This window comes from Prionailurus viverrinus, chromosome F1 (genome assembly GCF_022837055.1).
Source record: "Prionailurus viverrinus isolate Anna chromosome F1, UM_Priviv_1.0, whole genome shotgun sequence".
In the NCBI taxonomy this organism is placed as follows: domain Eukaryota; kingdom Metazoa; phylum Chordata; class Mammalia; order Carnivora; family Felidae; genus Prionailurus; species Prionailurus viverrinus.
In genome coordinates this window covers 46,029,194-46,048,682 of record NC_062577.1, presented here as the reverse complement: position 1 = coordinate 46,048,682, position 19,489 = coordinate 46,029,194, and the positions used below count along the sequence as shown (strand labels likewise).

General features: G+C 37.7%; 1 protein-coding gene across 3 annotated transcripts in view; it reads left to right on the top strand.

Moving 5' to 3' along the window:
* Nucleotides 1–15,470, top strand: part of RGS13 (regulator of G protein signaling 13) — an 81,357-nt gene extending 65,887 nt beyond the window's left edge. For all 3 annotated transcript variants that reach the window (XM_047840073.1, XM_047840076.1, XM_047840074.1), the window contains 2 exons: nt 13,487–13,653; nt 14,801–15,470. In XM_047840073.1, the coding sequence (XP_047696029.1) occupies nt 13,487–13,653; nt 14,801–14,983 (350 nt within the window). In that variant the 3' untranslated portion in view covers nt 14,984–15,470. The remainder of the gene's footprint in view (nt 1–13,486; nt 13,654–14,800) is intronic.
* The last annotated feature ends 4,019 nt before the right edge of the window (nt 15,471–19,489 follow it).

Genomic DNA, 19,489 nt, shown 5'->3' with positions numbered 1-19,489 from the left:
ACTGTCTTATCATAGCCTTCTAAAGTTAGAATTTTAGAAAACTCAAAAATTTGCTGCTCTTAGTGCCTTCAAAAGTAAGAATAAATTTTGAGTCTTGATGTTCTAAAACTCCTCAGAGTTAGTTTTCAACTTTATCAGTGTCTGATTTCAGTGGGACTTTATATAAGTCTACATATAGTTGTGTATAAGTATCAACATTCAGATGGTATAAATGAAAGCTAACAACAATGGATATTAGGGAGACAGAGTCATAGGCTCAATGCAAGAAATGAGAAGCATTTTTATTCATGGGAGCAGTCAACTGTATTTGGGTACAAAATTGGGAAGTTGTAGAAAATGATAAATATCAGAAGACAGGTACAGGAAAAAATATTGTAAGTACTCAAAGAAAATTCTTTTTTTTTTAAATGTTTATTTTTCTTTGAGAGAGAGACCGAATGCTAATGGGGATGGGGCAGAGAGAGAAGGAGACAAAGAATCCAAAGCAGGCTCCAGGCTCCAAGCTGTCAGCACAGAGCCCGATGCGGGGCTCGAACCCACAAACCGTGAGATCATGACCCGAACCGAAGTCAGACACTCAACTGACCGAGCCACCCAGGCGCCCCATCAAAGAAAATTCTCTTGTTTGCTGAATTTGATATTTTTTAATGGAGTTTGTTCCCATCAAATGGTTGCTAATTTTTGCCTATACATCTCTTTTTATTTGAGATTCCTTATTAGCCTCTGTGTGAATATTTCATCTGTTTATACCTATTGACTATGGAAGGGGACTTAGCTATGCTACTTGATGGTTCAATTGATGAGATATGCAGGTGGTAACTCTGGGTAAAGTACTTCCTGTTACTCCTGGGGGTGACCATGCTTCTGGGGCACTTCCTGCTCTCTCTGCACAAGGGCCCCTCTTGATATGGAGACAACTATCACTATCTGACCCAGAGGGCAATTAGGGGAGGTGTAGACCCCTGGCTCCTCCTACAGGAACACCTTCATCAGATATTCTGGCAATTACTTCATGGCCCCTCCATAGCACCTGCAGACTTGGATCACTACCTGAACTCCCACCTATCATAACAGGCCTTTCCAATAAGCATTTGAGACCATGATTTACTTGTGAACCCTGCCTTTTACTTTTCAAGTATTCCTCATAGTTTGTGATCCAAGTTGCCAACATGTGAATTTTTAAAAATATATATTTTTGCAGGGTGCCTGGATGGCTCAGTAGGTTAAGCTTTGGACTTTGGGTCAGGTCATGATCTAGCAGTTTGTGAGTTCGAGCCCTGCATTGGGCTCTGTGCTGACAGCTCAGAGCCTGGAGTCTGCTTCAGATTCTGTGCCTCCCTCTTTCTCTGCTCCTCCCCTGCGCTCTCTCTCTCTCTCTCTCTCTCTCTCTCTCAAAAATAAATAAACATTATATATATATATACATATACGTGTGTGTGTGTATATATATATGTCAATTTTAGAACAATGGGATGAGAGGAAGAGACAAAGGCATATGTTTAGTCAGCTATATTGATTGATCCACTGCTAAAGAATTTGGATTTCAGTCTCAACTCCCGGTAATTCCTGTTTTGTCATATTGCAGGTTAATCTCTCTCTTGAAGTAACAAATTCTCCATCTGTAACATGAGAGTAATATCACCCATGTTTTCAGCATTATTGTTCAGGTTAGACATAAAACATCTAGCTTAATGGCTGAGCAGGTTAGGCACACAATAATTGGTAGTTCTTTTTATTAGTAACAAGGTGCATGTCTCTGAATACCATTCCTTTTTCTCTGAGGCTTACCAAGAAGTTCAAAATCCCTAACTTGGCATTCAAGACTCTCTACACCCAAACTCAGTGCACTTTTCACGATTTAGCCAAAGCTCTGCCCCTTCACATAACACACCTGTCGGCCAGGGTGACCGTTGTTCCGTTGGCTACACCGGCAACACACCTGTTCCAGGCTTCCCCCGCTAAGTCCTGTCTACTCTGTTATCCACACATCTTGGGTAGTAAAATTCAACTTCCACTTTTTCCATGAAACTTCTTAGAAATACTTGCCTTCTCTCTTCCATTAGTATCATTATTTATTCTTCTTCTTAGTACAGCTATTTGGTGTATTGGGTTTTTTTCCGCACTTTCTCAGATCTTAAATTCTCTGAGAGCACAGATCAAGACGCATTCACCTTTCATCCCCCGTCCCAGAGACTAAAAATAATGTGCTTTGTATCTAATGGGCATCCAATAAGTGTTCAATGAGTAAGACAAATACTAGTAAGAAAATATCAAAATGTATTAAGGCACATTATGTAAAAGTTTCTGTGCCAGTCCTGGATCCCTCATAGACAAAGTAAATAAAGTTAATTGTTCGGTAATGATCTCAAAGGAGAGCCTACCTAGAACTAGCTACTTCGACATCTAGTGTCATGAAAATAAGCAAAGTTTACAGAAAAGATGAGGACAGGAAGATAGCATACTGCTTTTTATAAAAACCAGCAAAAGCAGGATAAGAATCTTAAGAGCAATCTAATTACTGTGAAATTCATGTAAAAATTTAATAATCACATAATAAAAAAGATGATAAAACAATTCATTCTATGGGCCATCCAATCAGAAAGATAAAACTAAAAAAACAGACATTAAATGCCAGAAAATAAAGTGTGTTTACATTAACCAAGGACACTGGTAAAATGTGTTCTCTAGCTAAGATATGTAGATGCCTCTTTCTACATAGATTAAAAGACTGTTTTTAAGAACATGTAGTCAGAAACCCACTTAGGAAGGAAATGTATTAAGTGTAGTCCCAATAGATGAACAGGAATTGGTTTAACCCATGTTTGCTGGACAGTCATTAAGTAATAGTCATCACAACACTGAATTAAATCAACTTCTTCATGGGGAGAGAGGATCCAAGAAAAGCATCAGTTTAGGGCAGAACCCTGGTAAAATTAAGACCTTAGTTAGAAATTAAGAACTCTAGGGGCGCCTGGGTGGCTCAGTCGGTTGGTTAAGTGGCTGACTTCGGCTCAGGCCATGATCTCGTGGTCCATGAGCCCGAGCCCCGCGTCGGGTTCTGTGCTGACAGCTCAGAGCCTGGAGCCTGTTTCAGATTCTGTGTCTCCCTCTCTCTGACCCTCCCCCCGTTCATGCTCTGTTTCTCTCTGTCTCAAAAATAAATAAACGTTAAAAAAAAGTTTAAAAAAAAGAAATTAAGAACTCTAGTAGTCTAGATATTGTTTAATGATACATTAATTGGCAAACAAGTTAATTTTTTAAAAACAGTTCGTGTGCTCAATATCCATTTAGTGAATCTTAAGCACTTAGGTACCAGGCAATGTGCTTGAAAGAAACAAAATTCCCTGTGCCCATCTACCATATGAAATAACACAGAAAAAAAGGTAGATTTTTTTTTTTTAATGAAGACTGAAAATCTCCCAGAAGAGAACAGGGAAGCCTGCTATTTATAGCACATTGGGGTAAAGTAGAAAATGGTGATGGAAACAACTTCTAGGAACAGCCCGAATGGCATTTTAAAGGCAAGGCAAATACATATTTTTTTTAATTTTTTTAATTTTATTTTTTTAATTTACATCCAAATTAGTTAGCATATATACACACTTTTTAAAAATAATGGCCTTTGGCAAATTTTTCACTAAAGACTGAATGTCAGGGTTTGGTTTGGTTTTTGGTTTTTGGCTTTTGCTTCCAGAGTAAAAATGGTTTTATGAAGCTATATCTTTCCCTTGAAGAGTCTATTGTTACATTCAACAAGCAGAAGGAAGCTCTAAATCCAGAAAGAAAAACATACACCCACCTTTCTTCGACATAAAATTACTTGCAAGGTCCAGTTAGGACAGCCTCATAGAAGACCAGCATCTAAAATACGTACGACTTGTGATAGTAAAATGTGTGCTTATGAAGTGCCCTATGTAAAAGGCTGAGAATCTTGAGGGCTCAAAAAACTGCCAAGAGCAAACTGCTTTGAGTTTTAGCATACATTATGGAGTGTGATCTCTGAGCAATTAAGTATTTATTGAGTTCCTACTATGTATGACAGAAGGACAGTGGAAGTGCTTTCTTTTTTTTATTATTTAAATTTTTTTAAATGTTCATTTATTTTGAGTGAGAGAGAGAGAGAGACAGAGCATGAGTGGGGTAGGGGTAGAGAGAGAGGGGGAGACACAGAATCTGAAGCAGGCTCCAGGCCTTGAGCTATCAGCACAGAGCCCAATGTGGGGCTTGAACCCAAGAGCTTTAAGATCATGACCTGCACCAAAGTAGCCACTTAACGGATTGAGCCACCCAGGCACCCTGGAGAGTGCTTTCATGAAGGCACAGATAAGAATAGATAAAATACATGTGCACCATATATTTGTGAATCACTGTAACAAAGGGAGACTAGAAATACAGGTCGCCTAGCACAAACCTACTATGTATGGGCTAAAAGGTGAAGATAGATGAGAAGGAATGGCAGGTCTTTGGGAAAAGCTTCTCACAAGAGGCAAATCTGAGCTGGAACTTGATTCAGACTGTTGTAAAATGATGAGGAGGTGTGACTGGCAGTATGTTAAAGATAGTCAACTATTTTAGAAGTAAGTCCAATATAGATAAAAGCTTCTTTGAAGGAAGAGATACAGTACGTAGGATTCCTCAGGATTTAGTGTAAAAAAAAAAATGGTCTTATTAAAAAAATCTCCATAATGGGGGCGCCTGGGTGGCACAGTCGGTTAAGCGTCCGACTTCAGCCAGGTCATGATCTCGCGGTCTGTGAGTTCGAGCCCCACGTCGGGCTCTGGGCTGATGGCTCGGAGCCTGGAGCCTGTTTCCGATTCTGTGTCTCCCTCTCTCTCTGCCCCTCCCCCGTTCATGCTCTGTCTCTCTCTGTCCCAAAAATAAATTTAAAAAAAATCTCCATAATGAATTAAGCAGAAATTTCCAAGTCTACAGATGATAAAAGTCTTCCAAGTTTCCAAACACCCAAGTTTTTAGGAAGGAGTTACATTATTTGCAAATGGACATAAAAGTAGTAAGTTATTTAATGGGTCAGAAAAAAAATTTGTCAGACCTGTTGACAAAAGTATCTGAGAATCACAAAATTTGTTTTCTTAAATTATATTGACCCAAAATAGACACTGTGCTTCAAACATCATCAGAATGTTGGGCATCACCAAGATGAAAAATAGAAAGAAAATTCTGTGACTATATCTGCTAACTAAACCTAGTAGAAATCTGTGGTTCTGATGGGTAAATCTGGTAGAAATAGAAAAGATACAGAAATATGCTTTTGCAATGACAAGGGGACTGACAATCACCTAAAACCCAAAGGCTCTACAAACTGGAAAGATTCAAGAGTGAAAAATAATCAAATCAAAATTTTGACTGATCAGTTTTCCTTTTAATTAAAATGACAAAAAATGGTACCAGAAAAAATAACACATATGCATATCTGCTAAACCTCAAAAGGTGAGGGTAGAGGTTGCTCATTGATATTTGAGTAAACTATGTTTAATATAAATTAAAAGAAATCACTAAAACTGCAACTAACTTCTTTGGATGATTCATTCAATGCTTCCAAGTGTCTGGCAATCCTACCAAGCGCTGAGACAGAGGTGAAAAAGACCTGTAAGGTCATTGTGCTCAGCTCATGTGCTCCCTCTAGAGGGAGGAGATAGACAAACAAGCAAATAAATTAATGAAAACATTCATTCCAGTAAGTGTTAAATGCTTTGAACAAAATAAAAACCAAGTGGTATAACAAAGAAAGGCAAGTATGAGAGGGTAGTTCAATTGGATAATTAGAGGAGAACTGTCAGGAGGCACAAAATTTGAGCCAATTGCTGAATGATGAGAAGTATCATCAAGCTGATGAGCAATCAGGCTGGGATCTGGGGGGCACAGTGGCCCACACAAAGGAAAGCCATGTTCAAAAGACCCTGAGATGTGACTGAGGTTAGTGTCTTCAAATAACTAAAGAAGTTCAACATGACAAGAGTATAGAGCCTTATTGGCCACATGAGTGGTTTTAAACTGAAGAATAACAAGAGTCAATGTATCCTCCGGTTCTCTTCTGAAAAAAAGAGGCAGAAAGACCAGTTGGAAGGCTATTGAAATAAACCACATAAGACCAGAAGTCAGTGGGGAAGACAAAGCCAAGAGTACTTAATATATAAACTCTAATCAAAGCCATGGGACTATGAGATTACTTAGCAGGAGAGTTCAGAGAGAGGAGAGGAGAGATCCAGAGATGGAGCTTAGGTGGACACTAATATTTCTAAATCCAGAGAAGAGGAAGAGTCAGCAAAGGAAATGGAAAAAGATCATCAGGTGAATTAAGGGTGACCAAACAGTACATCATCATGAAAGGCCAAAAAGAGCATGTTTCAGGAAGGGAGCTGTGAACTGTGGTCGGAGACTGCTGAGAAGTCAGGTAATATGATGAAAGAGCAGTGACCATTGGATATGGCAATATGAAAGCCAATGGTGCCTTGGGAGGAACAGTTGCAGAGGCATGGGGATGGATAGGACAAGAGGAAGCAAGGCCGAGGATATAGGGGATTATTTACATAAGTTTTGAGATGAAGGTCAACAGAGAAAAGAGTAGCAGCTAGAAAGAGTCATGAGGTCAATATTAGAAATATAGGCAACAGACCTTGTTGATTTTATTTGGGAAATACAGCAGCATCATTGTGGATGATGGCAACCATCAGAGAGGAAGAAAGTGATGACGGGGAAGACAGCAGAGACAATTTTAAGAGCAACAGAGAAATGCAAAGCCATGGGAAAGCATAATTAGGTAGAAGACAAAAAAGAACTGTTTGGACATTGTTTTCCTATCAGAAGGAAAGTTAGAAAGGACATGTACCAGTAGAGGTAGGTCGGTTGATTTGGTAGAGAGAAAATGAGGGAATCTCTGCATGAATAAATCAGTGTTCTCAGTGAAGACTGAGGCAAGGTCATCAGCAGAGAGCTGAGGAGAGATGTGCTGGGACCTTAAAAAGGAAGAAGAGGGGCGCCTGGGTGGCTCAGTCGGTTGAGTGTCCGACTTCAGCTCAGGTCATGATCTCACAGTCTGTGAGATCGAGCCCTGCATCGGGCTCTGTGCTGACAGCTCAGAGCCTGAAGCCTGCTTCAGATTCTGTCTCCCTCTCTCTGCCCCTCCCCTGCTCATGCTCTGTCTCTCTCTGTCTCAAAAATAAATAAAAACATTTAAAAAAATTTAAAAAAAAGAAAGACAATATGAAATAGCTTCTGGAGAGTTAAAGAACCAATTTAAAAATTGTAGCTATATAAGTTGTCTCTCACATGAGTTTACTCTATAGATGGAGTGCTCAGAATAACTTTAATTAGCAGACAAACTTAGTATTCACAGTACAATCAATGGTATAGTACCATGAGCAACATAGATAGATGTGTTCTTGAGAGATATTTTATCTATAAACCAAGATACCATGGAAGGGTGGTAGGATGACTGGGTCATGTTGAGTGCCCACTTAAAATCTGCAGAGATGATTTCAAGTGCGAAAGCCCAGTTACATATTTTTCTATGGCCTCTTCAGTTTGCTCCAGACCAGACATAGAGTTCAGCCATTCTAAATAAGCAGGTGTTCTGAGTCACAGAGTTGGCATCACTATTAATTTTGGTCAAAATCAACCTTCAGTGTATGGTGTACTTTCCTCCCTTTCTCAGTTATCACAACCACCTGCCAACAGCCTCGGAAACGCCAGGTTGGATACTATGGGATTATTTTACTGCTAAAGGCAATGAAGACTGCTCTGATTTACACTGGCCGGTGCATCCTCATCCTGACACAAAGCAGGCATTAGAAGTTACTAATGGATATTGCCGTCCCATCACGTACATCCTGATCTCTAAGGCAGAGCCCCTCCTTCAGCTCACTTCCTCTGTGACAGATTCTGTACTGCTCACTGTGCATCGACAGCCTCCTACACTATCATTTATTCTACCCTCTGCTAACCACTGCTGTTGCCATGGCTCCCGTCAGCAGCCCTCACATTCCCTGCACGGCCAGGCCACAGCCCCTTCCCTCGGTACTGTTTCTCTTCTCTAACTTCTCATGCACTTGTTCACCTTGCAGGAAGAAAAACAAAACAACAAAACCTGGCCTTTTATAGACACCACTGTTGAATTAGTGCATGTTTGTCTCCCTGTCCAAAAAAAAAAAAAGTAACAACATGCCAGGTATAATCCTCTGGTCCTTGGTGCTTCCTGGATGCTAACAATTAGGGCACACTTCTTCACTTTTCAAAACGTATGGAGATTCACTTGAAAACATAGAAGCACGAGGAATCTGAAAGCCTGAACTGACAAACCTTTTTTAGTCAGTACCTGCTGTCCATCAGGCAGTGCATAGGCACTGGGCATAGGAAGGTGGAACTGGGGTCCTAGTTATCAAAGTGTTTGCCTGTGAGTAGGAGAGTAATCAAAGTAAATCAGTAGATACAACACACTGTGGTATAGGGTGAGAGGGAACTATCATTAAAATAATTGTAGACTAGGTGCTATTTGTCAGCTGACAGGAAGCACTTACCTAGATGGGGAGGAGGAGGTTGTTCCAGAGAAATTTTTCCAGAAACAGATATTTAACCTCAGTCTTACATCCTAGTACAAAGCCTACCACACAGGAGGGAACTGCATATACAACAGCGTGGGGGTGGCACACTGCTTGGCCAGGAGCAAGGCTCAAACAAAGACTATTTCCAGAAGTGACAAGGGAAGAGGATAGAGAGGTAGGGAGCACTGTATCCTAATGGGCCCTGTAGCCACTGCCAACGTCCGGCTTTTTTTTTTTTAATTAGGGCAATGGGAAAAGGTTGAAAGGTTATAAATAAAGGGTTGTGGCCAGATTTTTGCCTTAGAGATTTTTCTCTGATAAAAGTGCAAAACAGATTGAAAGCAGGTCAGGTAGATGAACTGAGGCTTTTTCAGATTAGGTGGCTTACAAATATTTCTCAAAAATCATTAAAAAATAATCTGTAAAAAGAGAACAGAAGATAACATAATAAATATAACAGATAGCTTCTTTAATATACAAAGAAGTCTGAAAAATTCCAAAAAGACTAACAATGCAAAAAAAAAATTCCAAAAGATTTGAAATTCAGTAGGAAAGAAAAAATGTTTAGGCATTAATATTTTAAAAGTGCAAACTACAAGTCACTGGTTTTACCCCATCAGATTGGAAAGGATGGAGTAAGCAGACACTTTCACACTGCTGTTAGTAATGAGAACTAATGAAATCTTTCTAAAAGCAATTTTACAATAGATATCAAGAGTTTCCAAAAACATTACATCCAATAATCTAGGAATTCCACTCTTTTAAATTCATTATAATAAAATTATTACTGATGCAAAGATTTACACACCAAATATTCAATGTAAAATAATTTATAACAAAAAATGGGAAACAATATAAATATTCAACAATAGGAGGGTAGCCTAATATAATATAGAGTTGTCTTGCAATGGACTACTATGTGACCCTTGAAAATAAAAAGGAGAAAATGTTTCTGGGGCACATTTCTGGGCAGCTCAGTCAGTTAAGCATCCGACTTCGGCTCAGGTCATGATCTCACGGTTCATGGGTTCGAGCTCCGCGACTGGATCTGTGTTGACAGCTCAGAGCCTGGAGCCTGCTTCAGATTCTGTGTCTCCCCCTCTCTCTGCCCCTCCCCCACTCTCGCACGCGCTCGGTCTCTCTCAAAAATAAATATTAAAAAAAATTTTATAAAAACTGTTTCTACATATTAAGTATGAATGAGTGACACAGAATTGCTTTCACATTATAATTCCAGTAATTTGTATGTGTATCTGTGTTTGTATAGACAAATGAATTCTAGTTAGATAGAAAGTTAAACATTAACAAAGGACTGAAAGAATAAAGAAAATATATCAAATCGTCAACAATTATTATTATCTTTTTTTAGAGGTTCTCTGTATTTAAAAATGACTTATAGTACTTTAATTTACATTTATAAGAGAGAAAAATCATAAAGGATTATTATCACAGAAGCGAAACTAGAGAAATTCAATAAAGCAGATTTACTTTCAAACTTCAGGAAGAAGCTAGTACAGTTATAGAATTTATTATCCCAAGTGGTACAGATTGAAAATAAACTAGATGTAAAATCGTTTTAGGCACATTTCTGATGAAAGACTGCTGCATAGCACGATTTTAGGATTTATTTCATGGTGTAAGCTTTTTCCCCTTGCAGAAAACAATCCTGGAACAGATGGGCCACTGCTCTGACTCAGCCAAGAGGAATGCCACGTTTCCCTTCCACATCAAGAAACTGACATGTGTCACCTTGTGTGTCATAGAAAATACTAATTTCCATGACTGGTTTAAAAAAAAAAAAGAAACAAGCTACAGAGTCCCAAAAGCATCACTCTCATTCTTAAGGGAAAAGCATACACTATGTATGACATAAACCTACTTTTTCCATCCTCTCAACTTAATGAGCAATTCTGTTGTTTATCTTTATTCACTCTGTGCCAACAGAGTCACCGTCTCTTTAATGCTCAGGAAGGAGAATCATTTACAACTTCAGAATGGGCTACTTTGGGCTACATGGCCTAATTTGGAAAAGGCTTTTCTACCTTTAAATTCACTTGTTGTATGAGTCATTAGAAGTTCTAAATTGAGCAATTCAGTTCCAACTTTAATAATTACTCAGATTCCTGGAACACCGTTATACAAATGCGCTTTCAGCTGCTTGCCTTGGTTAACTTATAAAAATTCTGTAAAACACACCAGCCATGTGAGTTTACTTATTCTACACACCAGAATGTTACGTGAAATATCAGATAAGTTCAAATGGTCCACATCTGCTTTCAGGTCCAGGTCAGGTTATGATGCAGTAAAACAAGACATTAAAATCCCACTAATTTATTTATAAGAAACATTCATTTCTTGTTTGTGCCACACAGTGACTGAGTTCAGCTCCACCTCCATTCTATGTCTTCATTCTGGCCTTCAGGCAAAAGAAGCAGGTCTTTTCCAGAATGTACTCTTTGCATGACCGTTTGAAAGCTCAACAGCAGGCCACCTGCTTGAAACTTCTGCTTAAAGCCTTTTGCTTACACCTGCGTATGGCAATTTGCATGTATTTCATTGGGTAAAACAAATCCAATGGGCAAGGCCGATATAAATGGGACATAAAAGTATAATCCTCCTATAAGAATGGCAGGGAGTAACTAAGATCAATACTACAATCTACCATATTATCAAATATCTATATAAAATACAAATTGCAAACATGGATGGCCTCATTAGCAAAGGACTTGAGTATATGGAGAAGTGTTGAATCATTTGGCCAGCCCGAAAAGATCCTTCCGCCACTCGCAATCAGGAGAGAAATTAGAGAAGGCCATACAGATGCCGGCAGGTTCTGAAATGAGAATCTCTAAATATTTTACTATACATTTAAGCTAAACATAAACACAAATTCAGAATACTATAACACAGACTCTAATATTGGTTTCCAAGTCATCTCCCTAGTCCCCACTCACCCATGCACTCACCCATCTGAGTACCTGGCACCTATCATGCCAGGATCTACAGATTTTATCTGGTATCTCATTTTTCCCCTGTTCCATAGCTCATTTCTTTATTTTAGGACTTATTTTCTGTCCCTAATGAGGTACGCACTCAAAATTCTACTAAGTACAAAGTACTAAGTACAATATCCAGACTTTAAGCCAGCTTTAAGTCTGGCTTGTTAAGCCAGAAATACCTTTCTGTTTTGATTTGTTTTTTGTTGTCGTTGTTGTTGTTGTTTTGTTTTGTTTGTTTTTGGTTTGCCTTTCCATTCAGCTGTTTCTCCAACAGGAGCTCCAACTGCTACAGGTATTGGTTCTGACCTCAGCTTTCTGTGTCTGTGATGAGGCAAGGCACATCTTAAAGTTAGTTTGGTGTGAAAATAAACTTCTTGTTTGAAATCTAAGATAAAATATATTCCCCCATTGGGTAGAAGTATCTAATCCATATTACTTCCTATGTTACAGTTTTATACACGCTCTACCCCCATTTCATCTGTCCTCTCAACTCAAGTGATGTTCCTTTCAAACCCTTTCCCACTCAATGTCATGGAGGCTTCACTTACATGATAATAATGAGACATGCTCTAATTTTGTGTATTACTAAAATGGCACACTTCTTGCAGATTACCAGTTTTTCCCAACCCTAATCCTCCTTAGAAGGGATCTGCCTCTATTTGAGTTTATCTCTTGAATAAAAATATCTTAATTGTTATCTTTATTTTTGTATTACTGCCAACAGAGCCAAGTAGAAGCCAAGGAGTCAAGGCTTTCTACTGCTAGAAAATTCAATCCAATCTCTTACGTGAAGATCCAGGAAAATCTGATTTTACATTGCTATTCCATCTGATTACCATTATTTCTTATAACAGTTAATAATACTGATAAAATATTTTTAATCAAAATTCTATATTTGGTCACATATTCAATGTGCCTACACACACATTTCTCTTACTGTCAATTAAAAGCTATGTCATTTCATCATTTAGAAATTCAATTTCTCAGATATGCCAAGAGACTTCCTAGTCACCAATGAAGTTCTGAGAGTGTTCATCTTCGATACTGAGAGTACTTGGTCCTCCCAAAGATTCATATTAATGTGTCAGATTTGTGAGAGCTTGTCTAACCCTCTTCTTCAAACACTAGCTCCTACAAAATAGAGCCTCAATCAGAAAAGCTCCTTCCACATGCATGTCATTAGCCACTCAGTCCAGAAATGCAGTTTAAGACAAAAACTAAGAATAAACATCTCTGGCATCAAATGTCATTTGATGACTGTGCTGCACATACCCATTGTCCTGCTCTTGATTTTGAGATAGTTTCCAACGCCCCATCTAAATTCCATTCTTTGCCTGGTCCTTCATTTCTAGTTTGAAACATAATGTATGAATATAAAGTTGAAACTTTCATCCATCTGTGTTCTCCTGCTCAGATTGGATATTGAGAAACACCCCAGGATGTACAACTTGATCAATTTATTACTCCTACATGACTTGGGTATTTTTCTTTCAACCTTGACCTGCCTGTTGAGATTCTAAACCTTGCTCTGACCCTCCAGTTTGGCTTTGAGGGCTTAGATTTTTTTGTTTCAGTTTCATGATCAGAGCTCTGTCCACTGATGCAACTTAAGTCTTCTTTCTGGGTCCTTGTGACCTCTTCTATCCTAGACCTACCCACATCAGTAGACATTCTCCTGAGTGACTCAGAATAAAAGAACGAAGGGGTAACCACACCACTGACTGGCATTGTCAAAACATGCTTCAGATTTATAGATCTAAGGTGTGATGTGTGTGTGTGTGTGCATTTGTGTGTGTCATTATATAATACTCACTTGTTAAATAATTTGGAGCTTTGATTTAAACTTTAGTTTTAATCTGCATTAAATGTTGTTCAGATTTTTTGATTATTTGACCCCCCAAAATAAACTAATTTCTCCATTAATTTTAGATGGTCCAGTAGTCTATGCAGCATACTTAAAAATGGAGCACAGTGATGAGAATATTAAATTCTGGATGGCATGTGAAACCTATAAGAAAATTGCCTCACGATGGAGCAGAATTTCTAGGGCAAAAAAGCTTTATAAGATTTACATCCGGCCACAGTCCCCTAGAGAGGTAACTACATGACAATGATGGCTAATGGAAATCAGTACATCCCGGGGAAGGACGCTAATATCTGTCAAGCACACATATGCGCCAGGCACTTTATATCCAGTACCTCCTATTATGCTACAAAATCAGTATTGTTAACCTTATTTTACAGATAAGAAGCCTGAGAATCTGAGAAACTACCTTGTTCAGTGTCACATATCAGTTAAGTGAAAGTTAGGATTCAAAGTTAGGCCTGTCTGGCTCCAGAGCCTCTTGTCATTAAATTATCTTAATTCCTTGGAAAGTTTCTTTTTTAAAAAAAGAAGTCCTTGTAAGAAGAATTGACTTTGCTAGAAGGAACTACAGATACCATAAATGGGCGTGTTGACAAGCCCAGTAGTGTTGGGAAGAGTCTGCACCACAGCACCAAAGCTCACTGCTCACCTCAGTTCCAAACCGGCAAATCCAGCAAACATTCACACCGACGCCACCGCCGGTCACTTACAACTGCCTGAAGAAATAACACCATGAGCGAATGACGCGCTAAGACCCCTTCTGGTAGAGAGAGAATAAGGAATGAAAACTCTTGTCAAGGAGATAAGGGTAGGCTATGATATATGAGATTCCTATCACGCAGGACAGTCCTACATTATCATCTTGTTCCTCAAAACTCTTGTCTGGAAATCACTTGGTTTATTGAAATAACCACTTCTCTCCTTTATTTCTCCACTTCTCTTCACTCTCTTCCCATTTCACGGCATATTCAGTGAACAACATTCATGACTACTAAGATAAACTTTAAAATAGTACCGACTTCCCTTTTCCTTAAGAGATATTCATCTCATAAACTTCCTTGTTTGTAGACTCCACTAACAGACCACTTGCATCTGCTTAAGTAAGCAATGGTTACTGAGATTTCCCTGGTCTTGGGCTTTTTTGTTTTGTCTTGTTTTTTCAAACTGGGATATGGAGGTGGGTGTTTAGTTTTAAAAAAAAAGCAAAGTTTGTCTCTTATAAGTCGTTTTAGATACCTATGAAACTTGAGACAAAATTACCCTATTCCACTAAGGGAAAAAAAAAAAGGAGAGTGGGGAATAAATGAAACCTTTCCATTATAGTTTCTGTCTTCAATTATACCTACTTATGCTGTACGTGTAATTTCACTTTTCAGATTAACATTGACAGTTCAACAAGAGAGACTATCCTCAGGAATATTCAAGAACCCACTCAAACGTGTTTTGAAGAGGCTCAAAAGATAGTGTATATGCACATGGAAAGGGACTCGTATCCCAGGTTTCTAAAGTCAGAAATGTACCAGAACCTTTTGAAGACTATTCAGCCCAACAATTCCTAACTAATACTCAAAAGTGTAAATTGAAGATGGTGTATTGAAAGTACTGGCTTTGTTTTTTTAATTCACACACACACACACACACACACACACACACACAATCAGAAGTAGAATAGGAATGAAATAGAAAAAAAACTATAATTTCTTTTAATTCTCAAAAGAAAAAAAGCAACACAGATCCGCAAATGGATGGGGTCCAGAACAGTTACAATATGAATAACATAATTTATGGCATGCCTATGTAGCTCAGTTAACATATGAGGAGAAGGAAGGTCTTCATTACACCAATATTAGAAAGTTTTTACTGTAGTAGTCAACAAATGGATGTTTTCTTATTAATAAAATTTTGCTCGCATAATGCATAGACCAGTTCTTTAGAAATTGTAGCTATATGAGTTGTCTCTGGCATGAGTGCACTCCATAGATGGAGTGTTTGTATTAACTAATCAGTAGACAAACTTGGTATTTGAAGACAGTCAATGGTATAATATTATGAGCAATATAAAAAGATGTGTTCTTGAGAGATATTTTATCCGTAAAATTTTTCTACTATTATACTCAAACTAAATATAATATATAACAAATATCTTCTACATGTGAAAAAATCATGGTGATTGTAAGCTATTAAGAACGTATAAAATACTTCATTTATTCTTATATTGATATAAAAGTAGAAAATTTGGTTCCTATATTTCAAGAATTGTCCTCACAATGTGAATTTATAATGGTCCTGGTAATCAATAAATCCAAATATAATCTAAAAACTTTTAAATCTGTGCCTCTTTTAAAGACACGATGAAGTTATTTTTATAGCAAAAGACTGTTTCTGATCTATCCTGTCATAGCAACTTCTTAGAATTTGTCAGAAGATAACAGAGGAAAGAACTCATATCAATTTCACTTGTTTTGTTTAGCATATAGCATAGCATATAAATTTTCCATACAGATGGATAAATATTCTATGTTTTTTTTTAATGTTTATTTATTTTTGAGACAGAGACAGAGCATGAATGGGGGAGGGTGAGAGAGAGAGAGGGAGGCACAGAATCTGAAACAGGCTCCAGGCTCTGAGCTGTCAGCACAGAGCCCGACGCGGGGCTTGAACTCATGGACCACGAGATCATGACCTGAGCCAAGTCGGACGTTTAACCAACTGAGCCACCCAGGCGCCCCATATATTCTATGTTTTTAAGGAAGAACAAAATACATAAAATATTTACTATGAATTTTCCAAAAATTTAACCACATAAAATTGTTGTTCAGGATTTTTAGTTTTACTATGAAAAGTGTTTCTCATGTCTCAGATTTGACTGAAATAGCATTACTATTTTAAAATACCTATAAACTTATGCTGTATGGCATGAAAATGAATACTAACGATAATTCTTCTCAATCAGCAAAGGGTTATTATAACACAATAAATATTTGGGGGTTATCTCTGAGAAAGAAACTGTTTAAAAGATATTTCCATGAAAAAGTATATCATTCATTAATATGGATCCTAGTTAAAGTAAAAAGTGTTACCATAGTAGTCTAATTTTACATAGTTCACTGAGTTTTATTTTCTGTTAAAAATACCAATATAAGAATATGGATTGACATCTTAGATATCTGAAGTTGATGATGATGCCTAGCCATAAAAAAAAAGTTTACACATGTTTCAAACAGTTTTATCCCACTCTGTCAGCAAATTAATATATTTATGGACATATATTTAAGAAGTGTTATACATGCATAGTCATAATACATACAGTTTGAGCAGTTTCAGAAGACCTGGAGCCCTTATCATTCAAATTGTACGAAGTCAGACACTGACACAACCAATAAATGGAATTGGAATAATCAGCCTTCTTTACTACTTATCTGTCCCCTCTAGGGGGTATTTATACTCCAATACAGGATAAGTCTAGAGCTTTCAGTATTGCTTATGCACTGATTTTTCCTCCCGAATAGGGTCTCCCTGTTTAGCTATCCCAAGACCTTCCTCTCACGTTGGGTCAACAAGGTGCCACGTGGTAACATGAAACGAAAACCTTTGGGCTGAGGAACAAAGCCATGGATTGGTGCCCAACCACTCAGCTGATGTTGTACCATTAGTAACAGGAGCTCTCATTTGTCTCATCCATCAAACAAAGGGCAGGGACTACTTGGTTTGACTGGGCCACACACAGTGAGCGCTTTATTACATCCCATTACTAATGTATTCATTCTTTTTCTCTGTAACAAGTTTGGGCTCATTTTGGGAAGAAATTCTTCCAAAAATCAATGTTTTCATGAGGAAGTAGATAATAAACTATTTTGCATTCAACACTGGTTAAGGGAGTTCTGACATTTTTTACTTAGTAACAGAATTTAAACTGTTTTCCTTTCAAGAATTCTACATGGAAGTATGTGTTTTATGTTAATAACAATTAAAATATTTTTCAGATCATTTTAAACTAATAACTTACTAAATCTTGTTCATTTTCCTTAGGATATTTATTAAAATAGTTCAAAACTTGATGATATTTATCAAATGGCTATAAGGATAAGCCCATATAAACATATTTTTTACATTGTATTTGTTTTATCGTAAGTACTCTGAGATTAATAAGTTAAAAACGTACTGTTAAATTTCTGATATCAGAACATGGATATATTTATGACTTTCTTCTATTTTTAAATATACATTTTCAAACTCTGGAGATATATGAGATAAGCCTTCATTGTATCTGCATAAAAATAAAATCTTATCTTCTCCAAAGAAGATAGTGACAGAGATTTGTACAATTCAGATTCAAACATGTTGGCAGAGATGAACACTTTCCTATTTATAATTCATCAGTCACACCATAGTTTCATCAACTGCTAAGGACTTTTTACCAATTTTGGAAGAACGATTATAGAAAAGAGATATGTAAAGCTTTCTCCAAAGACATAATAGGGTGTGATTTGAAGAAATCATAAGATACCACTGCCCAAAAATATCTTCCCTATATCTAGGACATGAAATCCATCATTGGTCATAGAAGATGAAAACGGGTTTGAAATTCAAGCTGTAAGTGAAGAATGAAACACTAGTGTTGACACGTTACCTGTTGCCTAGCAGAAAGTAAAGCTTGAGAAATAGGCCTGTAGGGTGGTATAGGAAAATAGGCTGAGAGAAGAAAGATATCAGGGTAACTAGAAGTCACCAGATACCGAACAGGACATGGAAATTGGGGACACAAATGGAAAGGGATTGCTTACTAAAATCTTCCTATGTTGTTAGTAGAAAACCAAAGGAGAACAGACTTAGCTTAAAAAGCAAGTATTCTGGGGTGCCTGAGTGGCTCAGTCGGTTAAATGTCCGACTTGGCTCAGGTCATGATCTCATAGTCTGTGAGTTCGAGCCCCACATCGGGCTCCGTGCTGACAGCTCAGAGCCTGGAGCCTGTTTCGGATTCTGTGTCTCCCTCTCTCTTTGACCCTCCCCCATTCATGCACTGTCTCTCTCTGTATCAAAAAATAAATAAACATTAATTTAAAAAAAATTTTTTTTAAAAAGCAAGTATTCTAGGAGTACCTTGGTGGCCCCGTTGGTTGAGCTTCAGACTTCAGCTCAGATTGTGATCTTGTGGTTCATGAGTTCAAGCCCCACATTGGGCTCACTACTGTCAGCACAGAGTCTGCTTGGGATCGTCTGTCCCCCTCTCTCTCTTCCCCTCTCCTGACTATGCTCTCTTTCCCTCCCAAAAAGAAATAAAATATTTTTTTAAATAAGTATTTTAAATGCTAATTATACATTTTTGTATAAAAAATTAATAGCATTCTCATAGAAATAAGGAGCAAGTATTAAATTCCTCATTAAATATTTATAGAAATATTCTTTTAACAAAACTTTATCTAGCTCCTGCTGAGTACAGATATTGTATGTACAAACATTAATTAGGTGAGGCTTCTGCTGTCAAGGATGTAAGCTGATAACTGAAATACAAAATAATAACCCAAAATAATAATGGCCGAGGTTGACCTGTTTACAGAGTGCTGTGCAGTCCCAGCAGAAGCATCTACTTCTGCCTCGCAGAATTTAGAAAAAAAAGAAGAGGTGATGTTTAAGATGACTCTTGAAGAATAACTAAGAGATCACTCAGAGGAAAGGAGAAAACAGAGTGGATTGGAACAAGGGCTGGAAAAGGGAAATCTTGTGGCAATTAGGAAGATTTAACAGATGGTTGGAGGCTCTTGAATCAGACCAATTTAAGTCCAAATCCTGGCTCTAACACATAGCAACTGTGAGAATTTAAGGAAACTGTTTAATCTCTCTGAGCCTTGTTTTTTCTTCATCTGTTAGATGATAATAGCAATAACATTTATAACAGCTACCTTGTAGGCTTTTACATGTGCATATAAAGTCCTGAGAGTGTGCTTAATAAAATGTAACCATTTTATTAGTTACTGTAAAAGTTCAAATGAGAGACAATGATAGTCTAAGCTAGGCAAGCGAGGAAAAGCAAGGGAGAAATAGTGAACTGATCAGATACAGGGAAT